This window comes from Hyperolius riggenbachi, chromosome 10, assembly GCF_040937935.1.
Source record: "Hyperolius riggenbachi isolate aHypRig1 chromosome 10, aHypRig1.pri, whole genome shotgun sequence".
Taxonomy (NCBI): domain Eukaryota; kingdom Metazoa; phylum Chordata; class Amphibia; order Anura; family Hyperoliidae; genus Hyperolius; species Hyperolius riggenbachi.
In genome coordinates, this window is record NC_090655.1 from 255396342 (window position 1) to 255421473 (window position 25132).

At 46.2% G+C, this 25132-nt stretch overlaps 1 protein-coding gene across 1 annotated transcript; it reads left to right on the top strand.

The window, feature by feature from the left end:
• Positions 1-2225: 2225 nt before the first annotated feature.
• LOC137535309 (zinc finger protein 572-like) lies at positions 2226-24634 on the top strand. The gene is made up of 7 exons (XM_068257139.1): positions 2226-2267; positions 11343-11462; positions 16825-16956; positions 17083-17161; positions 17278-17375; positions 17488-18151; positions 22165-24634. Exons 2-7 carry the CDS (start codon positions 11358-11360, stop codon positions 22971-22973), a joined length of 1887 nt encoding a protein of 628 aa, XP_068113240.1. The 5' UTR covers positions 2226-2267; positions 11343-11357; the 3' UTR covers positions 22974-24634.
• The last annotated feature ends 498 nt before the right edge of the window (positions 24635-25132 follow it).

The window sequence follows — 25132 nt, forward strand, 5'->3', positions numbered from 1 at the left end:
CCTCTTAATGGGAATCGCTGGGGCAAGCTCTTGAAACAGCGCGGTGGCTGTGGAGGTCAGATCCTCAATGGTTTCAGGTAGGCCCCTTATTCTTAAGTTGCTTCTGCGTGAGCGATTTTCGGAGTCTTCCAGCCGTAGTTTGGCCTCAGAGAGCTCAGTTTTCATCTCGGCCATCTCCTTATCGTGTGCGTCTAGTACAGTGGAGGCTTTGCTCACTCTGTCTTCTAGATCGCCAGTCCGTCCTGCTAATTCCCGGATCTCTTTTTTAAGTTGGTGCGCAATCCTGTTCGCTACCGAGTCCAGCTCGCGTTGGAGTAGGGACTTGAATTTGTCTAAGAGCATGGCATCTTTTGGGGTCCACTCCAATGAATCCTCCACCTCTTCTTGCCGCTTAGGAGTGTTTTTTGTTTTTTTAGGCGGCTGCCTAGGATAGGAGGCGACCGTAGCTCCCGAGCACGAGGAGGCCGAGGACGCCATGTTGTCCTGGCCGCGGCGGCGTCTAGCCTTTGAGGTTGGGGTGGAGTACGATTCTTCTTGGGAATCTCTGCGTCCCATGTCAGCTCCAAGGTTAGCTCTTGTCAGGTAGGGGTATTTGGCTGATTAGTGGTGCCTGTAACAGGTGAAATCTATGGTGAAGGCAGACGGCTGTGCAGAGCGCGACTAGAGAGCGTTCATCTCCCAAGCGCGCCAGCCACGCCCCCCCCCAAATTGTGATCTTTTTTGAGGAGGTTTGAAGACATTCTCAAACTTTGACCACGAAGGACAGGGGTGGGCCGAGGGCACGGAGAGAGTACTGGGAAGACTCTATGGGATCCATAACCTTCCCTCTTCATAGGCAGGGCCTATACTTATTGATATAGCACAACTTTTTTCTAGTTAGTCATTGAAGATCCCTCCGATACACATCTGCACACGCTGCTTACCCACCTCACTTTGTTCATGCCTCCCAACTGGCCTGGTTGTGCCAGGACTATCCCAAGTTGGAGGACACTGTCCCGTGTCCCTAAGACAGCAGAGGTGCAGCGTTAGCAGCAGTGGAGGTATCACAGCTGCATAATGCACCAACTGTAATGACTGTAATGTGGCTCATATGACGCTGCTTCACTTGGGCAGTCATTACAGCCGACTCAGTGGGCAACTGATTGGAGAAATGCTGGAACGGAGAGATAAGTTACTCATCAAGCCTCACTCGCTGAACCGGTCTCTGCAAAGTACCACTAGACAGCAGGGAACTGTACAGGGGGAAATGGGGAGGGCAGGGTACTAGACAGAAGGGAACTATATATGGGAGTGGGGGGGGGGGGGGGCACCGGGTAACTGTATAGAGGAGGGGCGTACTAGACACCCAGTAACTGTGTAAGTGAGGGAGGGGGCAGCTAAAAAACAGGGAACTGTGTAGGGGAGGGAGGGGGCACTAGACACCAGTAATCTGTATTTGGGAGGGTGAACCACTGCTTCTGGTGTCAAAAGCTGCCCGATTATGTTTGGGGAATGTGCTGCCTAATTATGTTTCAGTTAGGGAATTAAGAAATGCGTACTGTGAATCTATACTGTCATGTCTCATATAGTATGTTGGAATGGTATCTAAGGCCTTAGTGTTTGAAGGAGAGGGGGCACAGTCCAGGTTGGTCTATGTACATTTAGCCCCACCTTATCCCATGACCACACCCATTTGTGCTGTGACATCTCATGCACATGCTGGAAGTTCTGCTGTGAAAACAGGAAGTAACCTCCCCCCCCCCCTACCCCCCAACAGGAGGAGCACAATAATAGGTAGACAACCAAACTTGTATTACAGTTCACAAAATGGGACAGACTCTGTCAAATCAGCTGACCTGCCCGTGCCCAGGTAACAGCAAGTCAGCAACCCCCTGCAGTTACCACACGTGTATGTGCCGGTGACCTTACAGTGTTTATGTGATGTCTGTATTTCTTGGAAATGAGTGACTAAACAGAAAATATGAGTCCCAGGAGAGATATTGTTGTTATTCTAAAAAATATTATATTTGGGATGGATCTGTAGATGAGGATGGCTTGTAGTAAATAATCATCATCACATTATCCTAATAATAATAGATTGCCGGTATACTCATAAGTGCAGGAGAGTTCACAAACAGAGGCTGCAGTTAGCCTATTCACCACAAGATGGAGACCTCACCGCTCCGAGGTGGAACGCACAGACTGGAAGTAATTAAGTCAAAGAAAGGAAGTGATGTCACAGCAGGAGGAGAAGTTGCACGAGGTGAAGAGGAGACATGTTGGAAGAGGTAATTGTGTTATTATTGTTATATATTGAGCAGAGCAGAGGTCGGGGTGGCCATACTTTGTTACAGAGGAGGTCATAGTACACCTGTCCCTATCATGATTACCCCCCTTGCAGTAATTGTCATACAAAAGGCTTTTACATAGCTTGTGTGAGTGACCAGTGTTGCCATCCAGTAGGTATTTGGAGGCAAGGTCTATGTTTTCTGTAAAAAGCCCGGATGCTGGTATTTAACCACTTGAGGACCACCGTCTTTCTACCCCTTAAGGACCAGACACTTTTTTTCCATTCAGACCACTGCAGCTTTCACGGTTTATTGCTCGCTCATACAACCTACCACCTAAATGAATTTTGGCTCCTTTTCTTGTCACTAATAAAGCTTTCTTTTGGTGCTATTTGATTGCTCCTGCGATTTTTACTTTTTATTATATTCATCAAAAAAGACATGAATTTTGGCAAAAAAATGATTTTTTTTAACTTTCTGTGCTGACATTTTTCAAATAAAGTAAAATTTCTGTATACATGCAGCGCGAAAAATGTGGACAAACATGTTTTTGATAAAAAAAAACCATTCAGTGTATATTTATTGGTTTGGGTAAAAGTTATAGCGTTTACAAACTATGGTGCAAAAAGTGAATTTTCCCATTTTCAAGCATCTATGACTTTTCTGACCCCCTGTCATGTTTCATGAGGGGCTAGAATTCCAGGATAGTATAAATACCCCCCAAATGACCCCATTTTGGAAAGAAGACATCCCAAAGTATTCACTGAGAGGCATAGTGAGTTCATAGAAGATATTATTTTTTGTCACAAGTAAGCGGAAAATGACACTTTGTGACAAAAAAAAAAAAAAAAAGTTTCCATTTCTGCTAACTTGCGACAAAAAAAATGAAATCTGCCACGGACTCACCATGCCCCTCTCTGAATACCTTGAAGTGTCTACTTTCCAAAATGGGGTCATTTGTGGGGTGTGTTTACTGTCCTGACATTTTGGGGGGTGCTAAATTGTAAGCACCCCTGTAAAGCCTAAAGGTGCTCATTGGACTTTGGACCCCTTAGATCAGTTAGGCTGCAAAAAAGTGCCACACATGTGGTATTGCCGTACTCGGGAGAAGTAGTATAATGTGTTTTGGGGTGTATTTTTACACATACCCATGCTGGGTGGGAGAAATAACTCTGTAAATGGACAATTGTGTGTAAAAAAAATCAAAAGATTGTCATTTACAGAGGTATTTCTCCCACCCAGCATGGGTATGTGTAAAAATACACCGCAAAACACATTATACTACTTCTCCCGAGTACGGCAATACCACATGTGTGGCACTTTTTTGCACCCTAACTGCGCTAAAGGGCCCAAAGTCCGATGAGTACCTTTAGGATTTCACAGGTCATTTTTGTTTCAAGACTACTCCTCACGGTTTAGGGCCCCTACAATGCCAGGGCAGTATAGGAACCCCACTAATGACCCCATTTTACAAAGAAGACACCCCAAGGTATTCCGTTAGGAGTATGGTGAGTTCATAGAAGATTTTATTTTTTGCCACAAGTTAGCGGAAATTGATTTGAATTGTTTTTCTTCACAAAGTGTCATATTCCGCTAACTTGTGACAAAAAATAAAATCTTCTATGAACTCACCATACTCCTAACGGAATACCTTTGGGTGTCTCCTTTCTAGAATGGGGTCATTTGTGGGGTTCCTATACTGCCCTGGCATTTTAGGGGCCCTAAACCGTGAGGAGTAGTCTTGAAACCAAATGTCGCAAAATGACCTGTGAAATCCTAAAGGTACTCATTGGACTTTGGGCCCCTTAGCGCACTTAGGGTGTAAAAAAGTGCCACACATGTGGTACCGCCGTACTCAGGAGAAGTAGTATAATGTGTTTTGTGGTGTATTTTTACACATACCCATGCTGGGTGGTAGAAATATCTCTGTACATGACAATTGTTTGATTTTTTTACACACAATTGTCCATTTACAGAGAGATTTCTCCCACCCAGCATGGGTATGTGTAAAAATACACCCCAAAACACATTATACTACTTCTCCTGAGTACGGCGATACCACATGTGTGACACTTTTTTTTGCAGCCTAGGTGCGCTAAGGGGCCCAACGTCCTATTCACAGGTCATTTTGAGGCATTTGTTTTCTAGACTACTCCTCACGGTTTAGGGCCCCTAAAATGCCAGGGCAGTATAGGAACCCCACAAGTGACCCCATTTTAGAAAGAAGACACCCCAAGGTATTCCATTAGGTGTATGGCGAGGTCATAGAAGATTTTATTTTTAGTCACAAGTTAGTGAAAAATGACACTTTGTGAAAAAAACCCAATAAAAATCAATTTCCGCTAACTTTTGACAAAAAATAAAATCTTCTATGAACTCGTCATACACCTAACAGAATACCTTGGGGTGTCTTTTTTCTAAAATGGGGTCACTTGTGGGGTTCCTATACCGCCCTGGCATTTTACGGGCCCAAAACCGTGAGTAGTCTGGAAACCAAATGTCTCAAAATGACTGTTCAGGGGTATAAGCATCTGCAAATTTTGATGACAGGTGGTCTATGAGGGGCCGAATTTTGTGGAACCGGTCATAAGCAGGGTGGCCTTTTAGATGACAGGTTGTATTGGGCCGTATCTGATGGATAGGAGTGCTAGGGGGGTGACAGGAGGTGATTGATGGGTGTCTCAGGGGGAGATTAGAGGAGAAAATAGATGCACTCAATGCACTGGGGAGGTGATCGGAAGGGGGTCTGAGGGGGATCTGAGGGTTTGGCCGAGTGATCAGGAGCCCACACGGGGCAAATTAGGGCCTGATCTGATGGGTAGGTGTGCTAGGGGGTGACAGGTAGTGACAGGAGGTGATTGATGGGTGTCTCAAGGTGTGATTAGTGGGGGGGATAGATGCAAGTAATGCACTGGCGAGGTGATCAGGGCTGGGGTCTGAGGGTGTGGGCGGGTGATTGGGTGCCCTAGGGGCAGATGGGGGTCTAATCTGATGGGTAGCAGTGACAGGGGGTGATTGATGGGTAATTAGTGGGTGTTTAGAGGAGAGAACAGATGCAATGCACTTGGGAGGTGATCTGACTGCGGGTCTGCAGGCGATCGGATGGTGTGGGTGGGTGATCAGATTGCCCGCAAGGGGCAGGTTAGGGACTGATTGATGGGTGGCAGTGACAGGGGGTGATTGATGGGTGGCAGTGACAGGGGCTGATTGATGGGTGGCAGTGACAGGGGGTGATTGATGGGTGATAGGTGATTGGCAGGTGATTGACAGGTGATCAGTGGGTTATTACAGGGAAGAACAGATGTAATTAATGCACTGGCGAATTGATAATGTGGGGGGGGTCTGAGGGCAATCTGAGCATGTGGGCGGGTGATTGGGTGCCCGCAAGGGGCAGATTAGGGTCTGATCTGATAGGTAACAGTGACAGGTGGTGATAGGGGGTGATTGATGGGTAATTAGTGGGTGTTTAGAGGAGAGAATAGATGTAAACAATGGATTTGGGAGGTGATCTGATGTCGGATCTGCGGGCGATCTATTGGTGTGGGTGGGTGATCAGATTGCCCGCAAGGGGCAGGTTAGGGGCTGATTGATGGGTGGCAGTGACAGGGGGTGATTGATGGGTGATAGGTGATTGGCAGGTGATTGACAGGTGATCAGTGGGTTATTACAGGGAAGAACAGATGTAATTAATGCACTGGCGAATTGATAAGGGGGGGTCAGAGGGCAATCTGAGCGTGTTGGCAGGTGATTGGGTGCCCGCAAGGGGCAGATTAGGGTCTGATCTGATAGGTAAAAGTGACAGGTGGTGATAGGGGGTGATCGATGGGTGATTGATGGGTAATTAGTGGGTGTTTAGAGGAGAGAATAGATGTAAACAATGGATTTGGGAGGTGATCTGATGTCGGATCTGCGGGCGATCTATTGGTGTGGGTGGGTGATCAGATTGCCCGCAAGGGGCAGGTTAGGGGCTGATTGTTGGGTGGCAGTGACAGGGGGTGATTGATGGGTGATTGACAGGTGATTGACAGGTTATCAGGGGGGATAGATGCATACAGTACACAGGGGGGGGGGGGGGTCTGGGGGGGGTTCTGGGGAGAATCTGAGGGGTGGGGGGGTGATCAGGAGGGGGCAGGGGGGGGGAATAAAAAAAAATAGCGTTGACAGATAGTGACAGGGAGTGATTGATGGGTTATTAGGGGGGTGATTGGGTGCAAACAGGGGTCTGGGGGGTGGGCAGGGGGGGGTCTGAGGGGTGCTGTGGGCGATCAGTGGGCCGGGGGGGGGCAGATCAGTGTGTTTGGGTGCAGACTAGGGTGGCTGCAGCCTGCCCTGGTGGTCCCTCGGACACTGGGACCACCAGGGCAGGAGGCAGCCTGTATAATACACTTTGTATACATTACAAAGTGTATTATACACTTTGTAGCGGCGATCGCGGGGTTAACATCCCGCCGGCGCTTCCGTATGGCCGGTGGGATGTTACGGCGGGTGGGCGGAGCCAGTTGCCGGGGAAGCGCGCGTCATCAATGACGCGATCGCTCCCCCGGCATAGTTTAAGGACGCAACGCCCTAAGGCGTATTGCGGTCCTTAGGGGATCCACTTTGCCGCCGCCCATGGGCTGTGGGCGGTCGGCAAGTGGTTAATTTGTAGCTGCACATCATTTCCCAGTAATCCTCCAGCCAGAAGCCCTGAATGCCACCCCTCCAGAGCTGTAAGTGGAGATCTCTCCTGTGCAGGTTCCCTCACAGGCTCAGCTTCTCCTCACCCAGCACTACTCCCAGCCGGTCTCCATGGCTGTTGTAGGCGCGTCTCTCATCATGTGACATCTCTATATGTGCCTGCCAGTCACACACCACCTACACTAATGAACTCCGGACATTAGGCGGCAATGAGGAGAACAAGCTGAAGATGCCAGAAGCCTGGAGAGGTGAGAGAGAGGGGCACTCTAGCTATCTATTTATACTTAGGAGGAACTTTGGCTTTCTATACTAAGTTGTAACTCTGTCTACCTAAACTAGGGGGGAATCAAGTTGCCTATACTTCGGGGGGGATACTCTGGCCACATATACTGGAGGGGAAAGATGAATCTGGATAAGTACACTGGGGGGAGGGGGCTGTGTATACTAAGGGGCACTCTGGCTACCTGCAATGGAGGGAAGAGATATAAGGCTTCCTATACTGGGAAAACAGTGTTCTCCCCAGAAGTTTTGGAGCGAGTCTACTTTAGGGGACCCACCGCAAATCCCCATAGACAATTGGAGCTGTGCTGAAAACGGAACGAATTTCCGCTTTCAGCTTGTTTAAACCCCCACAAGTTATATATCTATGGAAAGCTCAGAATCTTCTCTAACGAATTATGGCACTTTCGGTGAGAAAAAGCTTAAACTCACCATGCAGGAAGCGCCGAAAGTCCGCAATCGTGGCTCCGTCGGCCATCTTAGCTCTGTGCTGCTCATGTCTCTCCCTCCTCATTGGAGGGATTGTTAGCTGGGGGCGTGCCAGGAAGAAAAAGTGAACTCCACACGCCACCCAGTGGCTGAGTGATAAAACATAACTTGCTCTGAACTTGGGCATGGGAATAATAATGTATAATAATACATTATTAATACATTATTATTAAAATAATGTTATTTATACACACACCTGCTTTACTGGAGTCACTGTCCCCTTGCTTGCAGAGTTTGCACACAAATGAAGAAAAAAAAACATAAAAAATTAAATTGATACATTAATATACATACATACACACACCTGCTTTAGTGGAGTCACTGTCCCCTTGCCCGCTCGCTGGGCTCGGTCCTCGCTTCGCTCGGACAACTTTATATTCTAACTCTATGTCCACATGGATAGTGGAGATTGCACGCCACCACTAATCTGGCAAGCCAAAATTTCAGCACAAAGGCCTGTAATGAAGCGAGGGTCCTGGCGTGCAATCTCCACTATCCATGTGGACATAGAGTAGGAATAAAAAGTTATTCGAGCGAAACGAGGACCGAGCCCGCAGCCCAGCGAGCGAAGCGAGCGGGCAAGGGGACAGTGACTCCACTAAAACAGGTGTGTGTATGTATGTATATTAATGTATTAATTAAATTTTTGCTGTTTTTTTTTGCATTTGTCTGCAAACTCAGCAACAAAGGGTACAGTGACTCCAGTAAAGCAGGTGTGTGTATAAATAACATTATTTTAATAATAATGTATTATTATACATTATTATTCCCATGCCCAAGTTCAGAGCAAGTTATGTTTTATCACTCAGCCACTGGGTGGCGTGTGGAGTTCACTTTTTCTTCCTGGCACGCCCCCAGCTAACAATCCCTCCAATGAGGAGGGAGAGACATGAGCAGCACAGAGCTAAGATAGCCGACGGAGCCACGATTGCGGACTTTCGGCGCTTCCTGCATGGTGAGTTTAAGCTTTTTCTCACCGAAAGTGCCATAATTCGTTAGAGAAGATTCTGAGCTTTCCATAGATATATAACTTGTGGGGGTTTAAACAAGCTGAAAGCGGAAATTCGTTCCGTTTTCAGCACAGCTCTAATTGTCTATGGGGATTTGCGGTGGGTCCCCTAAAGTAGACTAGCTCCGAAGTTTTTTCCAGCCCGGTGGAATGAAAAAGTAGCTGGGTGGCCGGAATGGGGGAACACAGGGCCGGGACCACTCTGCTTACAGCATAGGAGAAGGAAGAAAGATGACAGCCGAGTGCTCACCAAAATTAGCCAGGTGGTGCACCCAGTTAAAAGACCCAGGGGAGAACACTGGGCTACTTTTACTTTGGGGGGAGGGTGGCTATTGGGGTACAGAAGGCTCCATTATGGGAGGGACTTAAAGTGTATCTGGGATGGGATAATGAAAAATATACTTACCTAGAGCTTCCTCCAGCCCACTCCAGGTTTATCGCTCCTCCTCCATCTACTTTCTGATTTGTCCATAACTGGCATTAGAAAATTCTCCATTCTGGCCCAGGCGGCACAGGCACAATCCGGATGCGCGCACTCCCCTGTCACGTTCTGCACCTGCGCAGTAGTTCTGCATAGGCGGAGAATGCTTCCATCGATGGGAGTTTGCATGCAGCCGGGCCGCACATGCACTGTTGCCCCGAGAACCAGGGCTGTGGAGTCGGTACAAAAATCATCCGACTCTGACTCCTCAGTTTATGAAACCACCAACTCTGACTCCAGGAAATCAAAATGGCTCTGACTCCTCGACTCCAACTCCTTAGTTTAATAGTTACCATAACTGTGGATTTGGTACAAAAATCATCCTACTCCCCGACTCCAACTTCTTTAGCTTATGAAAACTCCAACTCCAGGTACCCATAATTGCTCCGACTCCTCGATTCAGACTCCGACTCCACAGCCCTGCCCGGAACAGAGGACTTTCCGGAGCCAGTTGCAGAAGAATGAGAAGATGAGGGAGCGATAAACCTGGAGGGGTTTGAGGAAGCCCCAGGTATGTATATTATCTTTTTATTTTCTTATCTCAGGTTTTCTATATGGCTACTAAAGTATTTAATACTTTATGCACATTTGCTACCTATACTGGGGCAGGCACAATTCAGGTAACATTTGTTGGATTTCATATGTGGAGGATAACGTTTGCTGCATATAATATGTGGGGTAATGTTTCTGCATTTCTTATGTGGGGTAAATGTTTTCTGCACTTAATATGTGAGGTAACATTTGCTGCATTTTTTGATGTGGGGTATTGACTGCTTCATTTATTATTTGATATCCTGGGCTTATTGTTGCAGCATTTGCCATTTTGGAAAATTATCATTACTAAATGGTATACTAATACAAGAACCAAAAGAGACCCAATGACAGGAAAATGGATATATGTATCTGCAGAAAGAGCTAGTTTGATTCCTGGTGGTCACAAATGCCTCCAAGTATCTAAATGAGAGACCAGGAGCCCTATAGTGCAGTATTGTTTGTACAATTCAGTACAATAACAGATATAGGTATCATACTCACAAGCAGGGCGGTGGAGTCGGTACAAAAATCATCCGACTGCTCCGTTTATGAAACCTCCGACTCAAGGTACCCAAATTTGCTCCGACTCCTCAACTCCGACACCTTAGTCTAATTTTTACAAAGGCTATGGATTTGGTTCAAAAATCATCTGACTCCTCAGTTTATGAAACCACCGAGCCACTTAGATAGGGCCAGGGGGAAAGCAGTAGCCAGCTGCCTCTATATGTGGGTGTGAGGCAATAGGCAAAGTAATTTGACCTTGTTGTATGTAAAACTTGAAGACTCTTCAGGGCTGTGATTTAAACACATGTATTAAAGTATGTAATATTGTCTACTTCTTTTATCTGCATTACATTTCCCAAACCTTGTTCTATTTTAGAAGCAAACTATAACAAGCCACTCCCACGCTTAGATCATACCTCAGATCACACCCCCAAGCCAGTAGCAGTAACCCTAGTTGGGACTTGTTTGCTAGTTTTCTAGTGCCCCCCCCCCTACATGTGTCATACATCATGGCTGGTATCTCACCTTCCTAGTAATCAGTTCAATCATATCATAGAGATAAGACATGTCCATCCAGTATAGCCATGTCTCCCCTGTATCCCTCAGCATTGCCATTATCCTGCAGTATGTGATGTTTATTTACCCTAGTAATGCCATTTCTTTCCCAGTATAGCCATGTCCACACTCCAGTATTGCTCCCTTCCCCCACCTCCATGCAGAGTAGTAACAGGAAGGATTTGCATTGGTTTATAGCTAGCTGTCACAGTGTGCTCCAGTCCTCTGCTCCCATTAGCCTCAGTCTTTGCCTCTCCTCATATCCTCATCCATCTACCACTACCAACACTGCTGTAACATCACAGGAATGGTAACAGTTGGGGGTGGATGTGAGGAGAGGAGCCCAGCTGGAGAGGAGGCAGAGGGAGGACAGGACTGCAGCACGCTGTGAGTATAGAGCACAGGTAGCTATAAACCAACTTATTATGCTTTCCTGTGATACTCTGCAAGGCCCTACCACCCACAAGTGACAGCAATGGGGGAAGGGGTATGCTGTATCGGTAGTTTCACTACTGACAACTGTACAACCTTTATTATTTATCAAAAGGCAGCAGCATCCTGAATGGATCACATGACCACATCACTTCGGATGGATGAGGACCAGAGTCACATGACTGAGAGGATATTCAACTTCACACTGGAGATCATCTATCTGCTGACTGGAGAGGTGAGAAGGATTCTGGGAGGTAACATGACATCACTTGTATCTGTATGTATTTTAACATTGAAATTGAAGACAGTGCGTTACATCCTCTCCTCTCTGTGTAGCACCAAACACCAGCATCAGAGCTGTAGAGATACATTTACTAGGTTATGCCTAATGATGTTGATCCAGGGATTTTATCTGATTGCCATCTGGAGTCGGGAAGGAATTTTTTCCCTTTTGGGGCTAATTGGTCCATGCCTTGTAAGGGTTTTTTCGCCTTCCTCTGGATCAACAGGGATATGTGAGGGAGCAGGCTGGAGTTGTACTTTGTACTGGTTGAACTCGATGGACGTATGTCTTTTTTCAACCAAAATAACTATGTAACTATGGAAGAAGTAATGCTTTACAGCCATTAAGTTCTGCAACGGAATAGTGAGCAATTCATCAGGACATGGATATCACTGCCCTACTGGCATATTAGCTCCATCATAGGGGCAGCATGCTCACATAACATGGATATCACTGCCCTACAGGCATATTAGCTCCATCATAGGGGCAGCATGCTCACATAACATGGATATCACTGCCCTACCAGCATATTATCTCCATCATAGGGGCAGCATGCTCACATAACATGGATATCACTGCCCTACCGCCACATTAGCTCCATCATAGGGGCAGCATGCTCACATAACACGGATATCACTGCTCTCCCAGCACATTAGCTCCATCATAGGGGCAGCATGCTCACATAACATGGATATCACTGCTCTACCAGCACATTAGCTCCATCATAGGGGCAGCATGCTCACATAACATGGATATCACTGCCCTACCAGCACATTAGCTCCATCATAGGGGCAGAATGCTCACATAACATGGATATCACTGCCCTACCAGCACATTAGCTCCATCATAGGGGCAGCATGCTCACATAACATGGATATCACTGCCCTGCCAGCACATTAGCTCCATCATAGGGGCAGCATGCTCACATAACATGGATATCATTGCCCTACCAGCACATTAGCTCCATCATAGGGGCAGCATGCTCACATAACATGGATATCACTACTCTACCAGCACATTAGCTCCATCATAGGGGCAGCATGCTCACATAACATGGATATCACTGCCCTACCAGCACCTTAGCTCCATCATAGGGGCAGCATGCTCAGATAACATGGATGTCACTGCCCTACCAGCACATTAGCTCCATAATAGGGGCAGCATGCTCACATAACATGGATATCATTGCCCTACCAGCACATTAGCTCCATCATAGGGGCAGCATGCTCACATATCATTGATATTACTGCCCTACCAGCACATTAGCTCCATCATAGGGGCAGCACGCTCACATAACATGGATATCACTGCCCTACCAGCACATTAGCTCCATCATAGGTGCAGCTTGCTCACATAACATGGATATCCCTGTCCTACCAGCACATTAGCTCCATCATAGGGGCAGCACACTCACATAACATGGATATCCCTGTCCTACCAGCACATTAGTGCGCAGGATACAGCCGATATACGGCTCACCCTGCTTCTGCTTAAGTTCCGGTGGCGTTAATTTCTATTCCCCCTCCAGGTCCAGGTGGACGGCGGGGAATGATGTAATTTGGCTGGCAGCTATTGCTGGCGGCCGAATTAGTGTTTTAAAAGTAACTTCAGCTCCGTCTTCGGACGGCGCCAAAGTTACTTCCTGTGCGCCGATATAGCCGTAATTCCTATTACAGTCTATGGTGGAGCCGGCTGCGCCCAAATCTCCTGCACTGGATTTGACATGCTCGAACTTTAAGGTGCCCATACATGGCACAATCAAATAGTTCAGTTTTCCTTTTTGAATTTTTTTTTTTTTCAAACAATAAAAAGCAATTGATTATTCAATTTTTTCGATAAAAATGTGATCAGGTATTTTCAAAAAATCAGGTTGATTGCTTTGAAAATTGAATGGTGTATGGTAGGTTTGATAATAATCATATATATAAAAAAAAAATCATGTAGGTCACCTTTACATTATATCCTGTGGCAAATTGAAAGGGAGTGTTTTATAATTGGGTCAGTCATTGGTTTTCTCTCTTTTGGGTGGAGCCACAGAAGGTTCCCCAGCACAATTGGTTCCCTCGCCCCCCCCTTGACTTATATGCGAGTCAGTGTCCTCAGAGTGCCCTCCCGACTAGTCATTGTGGAGTGTAAGGGATCGTGCAATTATCCTACAGTCATGTTCTGCATCCCCCGCTGTCTTTTATGTTCCTTCACCCCCGGCAACATAGTGTGTAACCCAGCACAAGGGCTGACCTGTGTCCACTGTTTAAGTTGTAGAACCTGCGCAGACCAATTATCCCCTGTGCTCACCGCCCTATTCAAGCGATCAATATCGGAAGGCACAGTCCCCTCCTGTTTCAAGAGGTCAACAATAATACCAGTTGCCAAAAAACCGGGCAGCTCGGATCTTAACAACTTTAGACCTGTGGCCCTCACTTCCAACATCATGAAGATTCTAGAAAGACTGGTCTTTGCCCACCTCAAGAACTCCACCAACAACCTTTTTGACCCGCATCAATTTGCATATAGGGCCAACAGGTCTGTCGAGGACGCCATCAATGTCAGCCTGTCATACATCACAGAGCACCTGGACAGACCTGACTCCTACGCTAGGATCCTGTTCCTGGACTTCAGCTCAGCATTCAATACGATCTGCCCAGACATCCTGCTCGACAACCTGGCGCAGCTTGGGGTGGACTCCACTCTTTGTGCATGGGTCAAGGACTTCCTGTCAGAGAGAACGCAACAGGTCAAGCTCGGCAACTGCTCCTCCAGTATGAGAATCACCAATACTGGTGCTCCGCAAGGATGTGTACTGTCTCCACTCCTGTTCTCCTTGTACTCCAACAACTGTACCTTTAGCGCTGGCTCTGTGAAGGTCATCAAATTTGCAGATGACACTACAATCATCGGCCTGATCAGCAAAAATGGAGAGCACGAGTACCGTAGCGAGGTTGAGCGAATCTGCAATTGGTGCAAGGACAACAACCTAGTGCTCAACGCAGCAAAGACTGTTGAACTGATAGTTGACTTTAGGAGGCACCTACCTCCCCTCCAACCAGTCCTCGTAGGTGATACCGAAGTCTCTAGGGTATCATCTGTGCGCTTCTTTGGCACAACCCTTTCCAACGACCTGGAATGGGGGCAAAACACTACCAAAATTCAAAGGAAATCACAACAGAGGTTGTTCTTCCTGCGTCAACTGAAAAAATTTGGCATGCCACAGGAGCTGCTGACCAGCTTCTACACTGCAACCATTGAGTCCATCCTTTGCTCTTCAGTCAATGTCTGGTATACTAGCGCGACAGCCAGTGACAGGTACAAGCTGCAGAGAGTCATTACTGATGGGGAGCGGATAATCAGATCTCCACTGCCACCTCTTGATCTCCTCCACGCTGCTAGAATGAAGACGAGGGCCACCAGGATATCTCTCGACCCCACCCACCCTGGCAGTCGCTACTTTGACCTCCTCCCGTCGGGTCGCTGGTATAGATCTATCCCATCCAAAACCAGCAGGCGCAGAAACTCATTCTTCCCCCAAGCAGTCCGTATGCTAAGCTAGGGTAGTACTCACCTGAGGTCAAAAAACCAGTCAAATCGCTCACTGATGCTCACACCACACAGGACAATATGGCCACGCAGCCAGCTCTTGACGCTTTTGTTGTTTTTGATACTTCTTGAACTAATATTTGACTCTATGCGGGCCTCACAGGCTTGCTCGTATTGTTGAGCTGCTGTTAAATGTCTATGTACTTTTGCACAATTGTTAATGTCTGTCTTGTTTGCCAGTGTATCTGTTGCCTGTCTTTGTAGTTGCCATGCCACGTGAACCACAAATAATTCCGAGTACGACTCCGTCGCACTTGGCGAATGAAGTCTGATTCTGAGAGTGAAATAGTCACTGTCCCATGCTGGATGTACAGTTCAAAGCGGAGGTGCCGTTTCCTCCAGGGCTCCCCTATTTCTGTGGTGGCTCAGAAGCAGTGCGGTGTAGCAGATCGTAGAGAGAAGCAGCGTCACGTTCAGCTCTGGGGATTCCCTTGCCTCTCTGCTCTGCTTTCTGTGTCTCAAGGTGCCACTAGATGGTGGCATAAGAGGCAGCGAGCGGGGCAGAGAGGCACTACACCGCACTGCTTCTGAGCCACCATGGAAATAGACAGCGGGGAACCCTAAAGGAAACAGCACCTCCATTTTAAACTGTGCACCCACCGTGGGGCAGTGACGATTTCTCTCTCTCCTCTACAACTTACCCATGGGACACAGGTCAGTCCTAGTGTTGGGTTACACACTATGTTGCCACGGGGGTGAAGGGACATAAGAGACAGCGGGGGATGCAGCACATGAGTGTGGGATCATTGCACGATCCCTTACACAGGTCAGTCCCCTTGTGCTGGTTACACACTATGTCATGCCAGCCTGCCAGTCCAGTCCACATGTGTTGTTCCTTATCCCTATCCTGCTAGCCAGACACTTCAGTCTGCACTTGTCCCTGTCCCAGCCTACCAGTCCACATGTGCTGTCCTTCTCCCTATACTGCTAACTAAACACTTCAGTCTGCACTTGTTGTCCTTGTCCCTGCCATACCAGCTTACCAGTCCAGCTATATCGGCCTGCCAGTCCACATGTGTTGTACTTCTCCCTATCCTTCCAGCCAGCCATTCTATTCTGCACTTGTTGTCCTGGTCCCTGCCATGCCAGCCTGCCAGTCCAGATGTGTTGTCCTTAGCTCTATCCTGCTAGCCAGACACTCATATGAATCAAATGAAGGGTTGAAGTAGTACTGAACCTAAAACGTCCTATTTATACTGTGGAGGGGTCTATACTATGGAGGGAGCTTATATGCGAGTCAATCACTGTTTCCTGGTTTTTAAAGGATACATGGGTACTTCAGCTTATACACGTCTGCTTATTCATGATTATATACGGTAGTTGTGCCATCTAGTAATAATATAAGAGGTTAGGAACACCCAAACCTACATCACCAATACTCCTGTCTAGTGTATGTCTGGTAACTCTAGGCTATATCTTCCCCCAGATAAAGGTGAAGCAGGATTGTTGCTTCAAGGATAGATCCTGCAGTGTGAGCACTATGGGAAGAGTACAGGGTGCATAAAGTAATTTCTGTTAAATTGTCAATTTTACTAACATAATATGCCCAAGCCAAATCTCTAATTCTATAACACACACTGGACTAAAGAGGTGAGGAGGATTCTGGGAGTTCACATGATGTCACTATGTGTTATCTATTTTAATAAAACACACAGCTGATGGAGAAAGGATGAGGATTCTGTGAGTGTCATGTGACATTCTTGTTGGTATCTCTATACAGAGCTTTTCTCCGGGGAAGTTTGGTGATCATGTTACCATCACAGTGCCCCCACCTCACTCCCTGCCATGTAATGGACACAAGGAGAAGATTCTGGAAGTTACCAGAAAGATGATGAAGCTGCTGACAGGAGAGGTGAGCAGTGCTGGGAATTATGGGACATTATCCAGTAATACAAGAGGTTTGCCTAGGTGGTAATGGTATCATGTGTGTCAGGTTCCTATAAGGTGTGAGGATGTCACCATCTATTTCTCCATGCAGGAGTGGCTATATATAGAAGGACACAAGGACCTCTACAAGGACACCATGGTGGAGAATCAGCCGCCCCTCACATCACCAGGTAAGAGGAGACTATCATTTCTTGTACAGAAGGGAGCAGTATGGAGGGTCCACCTGGATATTCCCATCATCTGCTAAAGACAGAAACTATGAATTTACTGTGCGTGTTTCCTACAGGTGGATCCAGTAACAAAGACCCACCAGAGAGATGTACAGGTCCTCTTTATTCCAGGGATTGTCCACAAGAAGATCATACCATCCCCCACCATTATCAGGTAGGTGAAACTGAGGGTCATTAGAGACATCAAACTGTGACACATTCTTTCCTTTTGTGTATGCTGTTATCTGTGTTCTCATTTTATATTATTTCTCACTTTGTGCACTTAGGGTCGAGAACTTCTACATGGAAGTGCAGTGGTTAAAGAGGAAGAAGAGGAGACATATGTGAGGAGTGATCAGCAGTCTTGGGAGGAGGGTGATGTGATTAGGACAAGTAAAGAGGTAGAAGAGACCTATGTGAGGAGTGATCAGCAGTCTATGGAGGAGGGTGTCATGATGAGGACAATTAAAGAGGAAGAAGAAGATACATATGTGAGGAGTGATCAGCAGTCTATGGAGGAGGGTGACATGATGAGGACAAGAAAAGAGGAAGAAGAAGAGACATATGTGAGGAGTGATCAGCAGTCTATGGAGGAGGGTGACATGATGAGGACAAGTAAAGAGGAAGAAGAAGAGACATATGTGAGGAGTGATCAGCAGTCTATGGAGGAGGGTGACATGATGAGGACAATTAAAAAGGAAGAAGAAGACACATTTGTACAGAGTGATCAGCAGTCTATGGTGGAGGGTGACATGATGAGGACAAGTAAAGAGGAAGAAGAGGAGACATATGTGAGGAGTGATCAGCAGTCTATGGTGGAGGGTGACATGATGAGGACAAGTAAAGAGGAAGAAGAAGAGACATATGTGAGGAGTGATGAGCAGTCTATGGTGGAGGGTGACATGATGAGGACAAGTAAAGAGGAGGACACTGTTACAGAGGGCAGAACAGGTGAGTAATCAGCAGTAAATATAGAATAATGTGTATCTGTATTGCTGGTATGACTGTCACTGCTCACAGACTGGCCATATTAGGGGTTATGCTATCTGCTCATGTTAGATTTTTGCCATCTCAAAAAATGATTATTCATGATTGTATTTGGTGACAGCTTAGTAACAATAACAGTACAGACACCCTGATAGATTTGGAGTACCCTGTTCTGTTCTTTGGAGAGGGTGGATGTTTTGTTCTGTGGAGAGTGAGATCCCGCTACATCTCACAATAGAGATACAATGCTGATCAGGCCAGGACTCTCCAACTCTGAGAGTGACTATATTGTCACATGTAGCTATAATCACTTATAATTTTAACCAATAAAATCTACCATATGTGGTTTAATCTAGCTTTACCAGCCTGTGGTAAGCTGATAATGGTAATTTGGTATTTATTTCCTTTATTTGCACAAATGGGAACAAGAGAAAGAAAAAGGTACATTACAAGGGGCATATGAGTGACAGGAGGATACAATCCTATATAATAATGAGCATGTGTCGCTGCGTCCAGCAGTTATGCAGCGTCCCTGTTATTTTGTTACTGCGCATGTGCGCAGTAACGGACAGCTGGAGGGACCAGGGAGCGAGGTGGGTGGGCGGGCAGTTGTGTGTGCCCATGCGCAGTGACTGGCGGCGGTAATAAAAGACCTAGAACGCGGTTTTAAATGGGCTTGGGTCTACTAGTGGTAATAAGAATGTGTAAGTGACACCACATTGCTCTACAAACATAACACAGATCTCTTGCTATAACTACATATAGGTCTGTTGTCACAAGAGTAACACATTGCTTCCATTGTCTCATCAATCTGTACAATCTACTGCTTGTCAATGTGTGGCCAATGCTTTATATGTAGGGAGGTCAATGAGATGCAAATAGCTCTGTACTTGTATGCAAATTGTATGCAGCCAGTCTAATTTATCAGGAAGTACATTTAATTGACTGCATTCCAAGATACATTAGACATGCATGCAAGGCAAAGTTATTGTCATGTGATTGGCCGCCTGTAACGAGCACAACCTTCTGCAGTTCCCTGTCAGGCTGATAACTAGCGATGAGAACACAAATGTGGGCAAGCACCGTCCATGAAAACAAAAAAAGTATTAAATCTCTCCATGCAATCACCAAATATATAACAGGGAGTGTGCAGGATGGATCATTAACCCCCCTGGCAGTTTGCAAAAAATCCACCAGGGGGCAGCAAATCTTTTTGTTTAATTTTTTAATTTTTTTTTTCATGTAGCGAGACTCCGGCGATCGGAGATCAGGAGATCCCGTTCAAAGAACGGGATCTCCTGGAGGGCTTCCCCCGTCGCCATGGCGACGGGCGGGATGACGTCACCGACGTCGTGACGTCAGAGGGGACTCCGATCTACCCCATAGCGCTGCCTGGCACTGATTGGCCAGGCAGCGCACGGGGTCTGAGGGGGGGGGGCGGCGCGAGAGATTGTAGCGGATCGGCGGGTAGCGGCGGCGATCGGACGCTGCACGCAGCTAGCAAAGTGCTAGCTGCGTGCAGCAAAAAAAAAAATTATGCAAATCGGCCCAGCGGGGCCTGAGCGGTGCCTCCCGGCGGCATAGCCCGTGCTCAGCACGGGCTTACCGCCAGGGAGGTTAAACCGAACTACCAAACACAAGAGAAAAGCAGATCCAATAGAAACCGCACCACTTCTACCAAGTAGGAAAGTACAAACATGAGCTTTATTTGATATACATGTATGAACATATAAAAACACTAAAAACATATAAAGCAGGTTATAGATGTACATAGTCTACTAAAAAAAAACACCTATGAAGCAATAAATATGAGCCACCATTCACAGGTATAAAAGGTACCAAAGCACCGTGTGGGTCAGAAATAATCACTAATACATGGCTTATGCCACAATCTATGAGGTATCAGATAAAGCTATTGTGGCCTGGTGAGCCAAGGAAGAGCAGCATGCAGAGGTGAAGGGGAGAGAATGTGAGGAAAGAGAGGCGTAAGGAGGCAATGCAGCCACAGTGTTCTCCCCAGCATCAAATAGGTGGGCGCTCCGCCCGGGTAAGTTGGGCGCCCGCCCGGCTGCCATCTCGCGCTGGGCAGTCATCTCGCACCTGGCTTTTATGCACATACATTTTTAGATGTTCCCGGCGGGCATAGGAAAAGTACTGCGCTCCGCGTACGCTGCGTGAGCCACTCTCCTCTACGTAGGAGACCTCGCACTTCCTGGCAGGCTGTATTTGTGATGCCTGGCGCCTTGTGAATGCTCATTGGCTGGGCGACATAAGAGGCGGGACTCTCTGTTCTGCATGCTGTGGGCGGCTGGAAGCACTCCTCCACGAACGAGAAGTTTAGCAGCGTGACAGCCAGTCAGCTAGAATAGCGTGCTTATCTCCTTGAGTCTTACACGTGGGTAAGCTGCCGATCTTCTTTCACTCTGCTTTTGGCTGTCGCCTTCATTTTGCTAGTGTTATTTATCACTCTGTGGGAGTGTAGGTTGCCCTTTAGAAGTTTTCCTTGTGCGCTGATCTCGGTTTTGTTATTTAGCACTGGATTGCTTTGGAGGTCTGATCAGCTTACCCAGCATTTTGTAACACAGCTGCTAATAACCAACAACACTTATCTATTTGCTTTTTTTTTAAGCTATCTCTCGGTGCTGCGGTGTGCTTTGTGTTGGCCAATATGGTGTGCACCTAAACTGCAAAACAAAATTTTCTGAATGATGATCAGGCTTGTGATTAATTGTGGTCTTTTTTTTTTCTGATCATTGTTAGTGATAGGTTAGTTTACTCCTGCACATATCCCCCATATATTGGGCATTATCATCTGACCTTCTGGTATATGTTTTTTTTATTTTCTTATAATGTCAGCCTGTCAGCTAACTCTGGCAGTTACTCTGTGCTGTGAAAACTGTGCAGCAAAAGTCTGTGCAAAGTGGTCCATTGCACAAACTAAAGAATGAACTCTTGAGCCAGTGTAGAGAGACTACAAGGTATGCGCACTATGAGATCTGCAATACCCCTTGACCCGCTACATCCCCCCCACCCCCGACCACCCTTACTTTTCTCTCAGCAGCATTAACATCTGACATGCAACAAACACTCCCGTGTGGAGCACAGCAATAACCCCCATAACCACCAAATTTCCCCGTCTCGCACCACCCGGCTACTTTTCCATGCCACCCGGCTGGAGAAAAATTCTGGGGAGAACACTGCAGCCAGGAGAGTCCCAACACAGTGTGCTGTTAGAGTAAACGGAGGATGAGTGTAAATAGCGACAGGCGGTGCTTGAGAACTATAGTGTAAGGCGCACGGCGGTGCAACAAGATGAGAGACTTACCAGGCAACAACACAATGGTGAAGGGTGGGCTGATGTGACCCCCGCTCTGGGCCATCGCAATTCACTGGCTAAGCGGCTTCTTCTGGACAAGTCCTTTGTTACTCCTCTCTTTCCTCACTTTCCCTTCACCTCTGCATGCTGCTCTTCCTTGGCTCACCAGGCCACAATGGCTTTATCTGATACCTTGCATCATAGTTTGTGGCATTAGCCATGTATTAGTGATTATTTCTGACCCACACGGTGCTTTGGTACCTTGTTTACCTGTGAATGGTGGCTCATATTTATTGCATTATATTTTTTTCAGTACATTATGTACACCTATACCCTGCTATATATGTTTTATTGTTTTATATGTTCATACATGTGTATCAAATAAGCTCATTTTTGTACTTCCCTACTTGGTAGTAGTGGTGCAGTTTCTATTGGATTTACTTTTTCTCCTGTGTTTGGTGATAACTAGTGAGGGTCAGTGATATGCTAATAACTCTGAGATGGTGCTAATTATAGGCAAAGCGATGCAGCTGCTGCATCTGATCCATTTTAAAACTGAATCAACTTGGAATTCTCAGCAGCTCACTGACCATCCCTAATGATAATTGTTCCTCCCCTCAGAATTATCTAACAGGAAGTGATGGTGTTTCTCTATTTGCAGGGCGGAGTCCCAGCATCAGGAACCTCTCAGAGACTCATCTCTCTGTATCCACAGACTCTACAACAGACGATGATGACATTGGACAAGAGTCTCCTGCAGATATCCTGGTGACCCCAAATATTTCCCCAGACTCCCCTCACCTGTCTAACCCTGAGGGGCCTCCTACCCAGCACAGCTCTCCCCCTGCTGGAGGACCTTATTCCTGTTCCACATGTGGGAAATGGTTTGGACATAAATCAACCCTTGTCTTACATGAGAGATCTCACACCGGAGAGAAGCCCTTTTCATGTTCTGCATGTGGGAAATGTTTTGGGCGGAAAGGACACCTTGTCATACATGAGAGATCTCACACTGGCGAGAAGCCCTATTCATGTGCTGAGTGTGGGAAATGTTTTGGAGATAAAGGAAACCTTGTTAGACATGAGAGAACTCACAGAGGTGAGAAGCCCTATTCATGTGCTGAGTGTGGGAAATGTTTTGGGCAGAAAGGAAAGCTTGTCATACATGAGAGAACTCACACTGGTGAGAAGCCCTATTCGTGTGCTGAGTGTGGGAAATGTTTTGGGCAGAAAGGAACACTTGTCCAACATGAGAGAGCTCACACTGGTGAGAAACCTTATTCATGTTCTGAGTGTGGGAAAAGTTTTGCAGAGAAATCACAACTTGTCAAACATAAGAGGTCTCACACTGGTGAGCGCTATTCATGTACTGAGTGTGGGAAATGTTATATTTACAAAGACACGCTTACCAGACATAAGAAAACCCACACTGTTGAGAAGACCCATTCATGTGCTGAAGGTGGAAAGTGATTTGGAGTGAATTCAGACCTTGGCGGACATGAGAGAGCTCACCAGTGAGAAATCCTATTCCTGTACTCAGTGTGGGAAATGTCTTGGACATAAAATACACCTTGCTAGACATGAGAGGTGTCACGCCTCAGCAAGTGGTTGCCCATGGCAACCCACCAGCTCAGGATTCTGACTGGAGAACTGTTTTCCCTTCTAGGACTTTTAGACGTTCCCGGTGGCACCTAGTGGCTGGGATCTGCTATGCATCCCTGTTTGCAGGTGAGCTTACTTCCAGCACGCACCACTTGACAAACAAACCTGTGAAGGACATACTGTATATGTGGATTTCTGTTGTGGCCTATGTGGTCATAAAGGAGGAAACATTTACAGAGCTGTTTAACCCCCCAAGTACCATGCAGTGTGGGAGTCTCCCACTGGTTGTACTGCCACCTAGTGGCCCTAGATGAAATGACATAAGTATATGAATTAAAGTGGACCCAAATTAAAAATACAAGATTTCCGAAATAAAATCTATTTTCTAAATTATAATAATAAATAGCAGCTTTTTTTCAGCTGCATGATGACAAATATAAAATATTTTACATTTATTGGAGAATCCCCTCCCTTCCTTTCAAATTGCCGGGACAGAATCTGGCAAACTGGTGGAGTAGATGGTATCCAGCAAAGGAGGAATTGCTAATGGCTGCCACCTGTATAACCCTAGTTATGAAAAGTGAAGGGTGAAAAGCATGCACTGAAATGCTCATAGGCTTGAAGGAGTGTTTATTTATCTTTGTATGCCTCAGAGTGGTGCAACTAAAAATTTTGAACTAAGAAAAAGTGTGGTTTGGGTCCGCTTTAACCACTTCTCTACCCTGGTCGTTTTCACAGTTTAGCTCAGCTCTGATTACTTTGGCAATAACTTTCTCAATAATTATGACACACACACACACACACACACACACACACACACACACACACACACACACACACACACACACACACACACACACACACACACACACACACTCTCACTCACTTTATTTTCTATGCATTTTAAAAGGAAAATGGGGAGAAAACTTCAAAAACACAATTATCCACTTTCATGCATTACAGCTTTAATGTAAATAGTTCTATTGTACATTAAACCCACACATTTTATTTGTCTATATCTCCTGTTTATTTAAACAGTTAATTTGTTTTCATCATTTATTAGTAACACATTGTATACCCTACTCGTGTGTTACATCTGTCTTCTCCAGGATTTGAATCTTGAATTGATCTTGGGGGAGGAGAGGAGTTTGCTGTTCTTCCTTTTGGACTCTATAGCATTTTTATCTGGTCAGAGATAAGTAAACAGTGTTATCTAGGATTTTGTAGAGAGGAGAGTGCAGTAACTTATTTTCACGTCATGGGGCAGGAAATGGTTAAAGGTAAAGACATCAATAAAATCATTATAAAGTGGTCTGTGTTACATTAAATTAACTAGTGGAAGAATGAATGATTTTATGAGGATATAAACTGACTAAAAGAAAATCAGTGTGCCAGTAAATTTTTTCCAGCTGTTATTCGGGCGTTCTGGACTAAGGGCTTTCCACACTTGTATCCAGAACACTTCCCTCTTTTGACAAGACACAAAACATTGATCTTGTGCTTTTCTCCCGGCAGACTCAGTGTGAGGATATGTGTAATATGTAAATGCTGCTGGACTGCGCTCTCCACCTCCTATAAAACGACACAAAACAGCTTCACATAGCGTAACTCTGCATGGTCCAACTTATACACACTGCACCCGTGTCTCAGTGAAAAAAGTGCTCCACACGTGCTCACACGCTCTTTTCAAGATTGCGCTCACCAACTTGTAGCCACCTCAGACAACAGGTGGATCTAACGCTCAAAGTAATATCCTCAGGCACTGGGTACTGTTCTTCACCTCTTTCTTTAATTTTAAAATTTCTTCCACATAAAAAAATATAAAAACACAATAGTGTAATATTGCTAACAATTGTATGCCTCCCGCGCACTAAATGCGCACTCACGTGAAATCCACTTGTATTATAGCGTATCATAGATGGTACAACAGCGAGGTCTGCCCAGCGTGTGGTGGATGAGCGGCGTCCCGTCTCCCCAACCCTTTCCACGGCGTTCCTCCCGCTTCAGCGTGCGTTTCCTAAGCTCCT